General features: G+C 38.6%; 1 gene segment (V, D, J or C); it reads left to right on the top strand.

Annotated features, from left to right (window-relative positions):
* Positions 1–79: 79 nt before the first annotated feature.
* Positions 80–675, top strand: LOC110287644. The segment is given in 2 exon segments: positions 80–158; positions 332–675. Coding segments are annotated over 2 exon segments (393 nt in total).
* The last annotated feature ends 1481 nt before the right edge of the window (positions 676–2156 follow it).

The raw sequence follows: 2156 nt of genomic DNA, 5'->3' as shown, positions 1-2156 counted from the left end.
CTATTTGCATATTTCATTTTCAGTAACCACAAATATCTCACAGTTGTTTTAAAGCAAAGTACTTATGAGAAGAGCAGTAATTAGCTAGGGACCAAAATTCAAAGACAGAATGGATTTTCAAGTGCAGATTTTCAGCTTCTTGCTAATCAGTGCCTCAGGTAACAGAAGTAAGGGAATTTGAGATCAGAATCCAACCAAAATTATTATCCCTGGGGAATTTGAGTCTAAAATACAGTTTTTATTTTTCTTCCATCTGAATGTTGGGTGGTATAAAATTATTTTGTATCTCTATTTTTACTAATCCCTCTCCCTCTATTTTGCTTTTTTCTAGTCATAATGTCCAGAGGACAAATTGTTCTCACCCAGTCTCCAGCAATCATGTCTGCATCTCCAGGGGCAAAGGTCACCATGACCTGCAGTGCCAGCTCAAGTGTAATTTACATGTACTGGTACCAGCAGAAGCCAGGATCCTCCCCCAAACTCTTGATTTATCACACATCCAACTTGGCTTCTGGAGTCCCTGCTCGCTTCAGTGGCAGTGGGTCTGGGACCTCTTATTCTCTCACAATCAGCAGCATGGAGGCTGAAGATGCTGCCACTTATTACTGCCAGCAGTTTACTAGTTCCCATCCACACAGTGATACGGACTGGAACAAAAACCCTCTAAGTCCTTAGGGTCTAGCTACTTCCTCTTAGAAAATAAACTCTGGCCAGTGGTTTGATTGCAGTAGTCCAAACAGTGTGTTCTGCTTTACAATGTCAATTGCATATTTAGATGAATGTCTCTGTAATATTCCATTGTACTTCAGTGCTGTACTCAAATAATCTACATTTCCAGTGTTTATTTTTTTCCTAATTTTTGTTCTGTTTGTTGAAGACACGTGTGGCAGTCTCTTTTACTGGTGTTACCCATGAACCCTCACATCTAATTTTTGCTTCTTTCACTCATTTTAGAATTTTCTTGGTTTGTGTTTTTTCTTCAGGATATTTATTTGCTCACAATACACTGCTTTTGTTATCCTATGAAAATTAGTATCCATTCTAATATATTTTCTGATTTTTATTAGTAGACCGCCTTTTCCACTAAATTGTACTGTTAATATGTGCTTAAAATAATTTTCTCTCCAAATTAAAAAAAAAACAACCTACAACAGTATATGGCAGCACAATCACATTTCTGTTTTTTTTGTTTAGTTTAAAAAAATATATTAGATATTTTCTTCTTTTACATTTCAAATGCTATCCCAAAAGTCCCCAATACCCCCTGCCCTGCTCTCCTACCCAACCATTCCCACTTCTAGACCCAGGCGTTCCCCTGTACTGGGCATATAAATTTTGCTAGACCAAGGGGCCTCTCTTCCCAATGATGGCCGACTAAGCCATCTTAGGCTAAATATGCAACTAGAGACATAGGCTCTGGGGGTACTGGTTAGTTCATATTGTTGTTCCATCTATAGGGTTGAAGACCCCTTCATCTCTTGAGTACTTTCTCTAGCTCCTCCATTGGGGGCCCTGTGTTCTATCCAATAGATGACTGTGGGCATTTACTTCTATATTTGCCAGGTATTGGCATAGCCTCACAAGAGAAAGCTATGTCAGGGTTTTGTCAGCAAAATCTTGCTGGCATATGAAATAGTGTCTGCTTTTGGTTGCTGATTATGATCAAAAAGACAAAAAGACCACGAATAGATTGGGAAAGGATTTTTACCTATCCTAAATCTGATAGGGCACAATCACACTTCCATTCAGTCACTAACAACAGCCCTAGAGCTGTAACTACATGAGATTATAAAACAAGAATTACTCTTTTTCCACAACCTCACCAGCATCTGCATCACCTGCATTTTTTTTTTATTTTGGCCATTCTGTGTTGTGTGAGATGGAATCACAGGGTTGTTTTGATTTGCATTTCCATGATGACTAAGGATGATGAAAAATTCCTTAGGTGCTTTTCAAATATTTGATATTGCTCAGTTGAGTATTCTTTTTTTTTAAATTATTTTTTAATTAGGTATTTTCCTCCTTTACATTTCCAATGCTATCCAAAAGGTCCCCAATACACTCCACTCCCCAACTTCCCTACCCACCCACTCCCACATTTTGGCCCTGGCATTCCCCTGTACTGGGGCATATAAAGTTTGCAAGTCCAATGGGAA

The sequence above is a fragment of the Mus caroli genome, unplaced genomic scaffold (genome assembly GCF_900094665.2).
Source record: "Mus caroli unplaced genomic scaffold, CAROLI_EIJ_v1.1 scaffold_22819_1, whole genome shotgun sequence".
In the NCBI taxonomy this organism is placed as follows: Eukaryota; Metazoa; Chordata; class Mammalia; order Rodentia; family Muridae; genus Mus; species Mus caroli.
Note: the sequence above shows the minus strand (reverse complement) of the source record. Positions and strands in the feature narration are given on the sequence as shown.